We start from the raw sequence: 1,941 nt of genomic DNA, 5'->3' as shown, positions 1-1,941 counted from the left end.
GCGGCACTGGCCGCACCGTCGACACGCGGCCGGTTGCCGTCGTCCCCGTCACCAACGCGCACTCCATGCGGACCCGTGGCAAGTCTGGCATTGCACAGCCCGTGGACAGACTCAACCTCCACGCTGTGCCCATGTCGCCTGTGCCCTCATCTGTTCGTGGAGCTCTGTCGGATCCCAATTGGCGCTCCGCTATGCAAGCTGAGTATGATGCTTTGATCGCCAACAACACCCGGACTCTTGTGCCATGACCTCCTGGTGTTAATCTGGTAACCGGCAAATGGATTTTTCGACACAAACTTCACACAGATGGTTCCTTGGATCGCTACAAGGCACGCTGGGTTCTTCGTGGTTTTACCCAGCGACCTGGTATTGATTATGATGAGACATTCAGCCCCGTTGTGAAGCCAGCGACGATCCGAGTGGTTCTTTCTATGGCTCTCTCTCAGGACTGGCCTATTCATCAGCTGGATGTGAAGAATGCGTTCTTGCATGGCACTCTCACTGAGACAGTATACTGCATTCAACCTGCAGGGTTTGTGGACTCCTCTCGCCCTGAATTTGTCTGTCGGCTCAACAAATCTCTATATGGCTTGAAGCAAGCTCCTCGTGCCTGGCACAATCGGTTTGCTTCTCACATTCTTTCTCTTGGTTTTGTTGAAGCAAAGTCAGATACCTCCTTATTCATTTTCCGACGAGGTTCAGCCACAGCTCTATTGTTGCTCTATGTGGATGATATTGTTCTCACTGCCTCCTCTGGCAGTCTTCTGCGGCAGATTATTGGGGCACTTCAGCATGAATTTGCTATGACTGACATGGGTCCTCTTCACCACTTCTTGGGTATTTCAGTGACACGTTCTACTGGTGGTTTGTTTCTTTCTCAGCGCCAGTATTCTCAGGACATTTTGGAGCGAGCCGGGATGAGTGAGTGCAAGCCTTGCAGCACCCCTGTTGATGTACACTCCAAATTGTCCGCAGATGGTCCTCCTGTCACTGATCCCACACAGTACCGCAGCCTCGCCGGAGCTTTGCAGTACTTGACCTTCACCCGTCCAGACATTGCATTCGCAGTTCAGCAGGTGTGCCTATTTATGCATGACCCTAGAGAGCCTCACCTTGCGGCTCTCAAGAGGATTCTACGGTATCTGCGAGGTACTCTCTCTCTTGGTCTGACCATGCGTCGTTCGTCGCCTACAGAGCTTGTTGTCTACACAGATGCAGACTGGGCTGGTTGTCCAGATACTCGTCGCTCCACTTCTGGCTATGCAGTGTTCTTAGGTGACAACCTGGTGTCCTGGTCGTCCAAGCGTCAGCACACAGTCTCGCGATCCAGCGCTGAGGCTGAGTACCGTGCTGTGGCACACGGCGTGGCTGAAGCCACCTGGCTACGACAGCTGCTGGTTGAGCTTCACTGCCCTCTTCGCCGAGCCACTTTGGTCTATTGTGATAATGTCAGTGCTGTGTATCTCTCCAGCAATCCAGTGCAGCATCAGCGAACGAAGCATGTAGAAATCGACATTCACTTTGTTTGAGAGAAGGTTGCACTTGGTCATGCACGGGTTCTTCATGTTCCTACGACATCACAGTATGCTGACGTCTTCACTAAGGGTCTCCCTACCTCGCTGTTCCAGGAGTTCCGGTCCAGTCTGACCATTAGCGATGCCCCTGATTAGACTGCGGGGGAGTGTTAGACTAATTGTAATTAGGCCTACATTTGTGGCATGTAATCACGCTAATTGTGGTAGGCTTGCAGTCACCCATGCGTGTATATATATGTACCTTGTACCTACAGATGGAATACAATCAATATTCCTCAACTAACACTGAGCAACATTCTGACTTCGTGATGGGATTTTATATCAATAAATCCTGCATCTTGGTCAGTAACACCATCAAGCTCGACGTTTATCCATTACCACACCTGGGATCAGATGGTCGCTGGAG

The 1,941-nt window shown here is 51.3% G+C and overlaps 1 protein-coding gene across 1 annotated transcript; it reads left to right on the top strand.

Annotated features, from left to right (window-relative positions):
* The first annotated feature begins 431 nt into the window (after positions 1–431).
* Positions 432–1,529, top strand: LOC136515778 (uncharacterized mitochondrial protein AtMg00810-like). The gene has a single exon (XM_066509276.1). The coding sequence runs from the start codon at positions 432–434 to the stop codon at positions 1,527–1,529; it is 1,098 nt and encodes a 365-aa protein (XP_066365373.1).
* Positions 1,530–1,941: the final 412 nt, after the last annotated feature.

Source organism: Miscanthus floridulus, chromosome 17 (genome assembly GCF_019320115.1).
Source record: "Miscanthus floridulus cultivar M001 chromosome 17, ASM1932011v1, whole genome shotgun sequence".
NCBI classification, from domain to species: domain Eukaryota; kingdom Viridiplantae; phylum Streptophyta; class Magnoliopsida; order Poales; family Poaceae; genus Miscanthus; species Miscanthus floridulus.
Note: the sequence above shows the minus strand (reverse complement) of the source record. Positions and strands in the feature narration are given on the sequence as shown.

Excerpts from the sequence above, each read along its gene's own strand:
- LOC136515778 (XM_066509276.1), top strand. The coding sequence starts at position 432 with ATGGCTCTCTCTCAGGACTGGCCTATTCATCAGCTGGATGTGAAGAAT.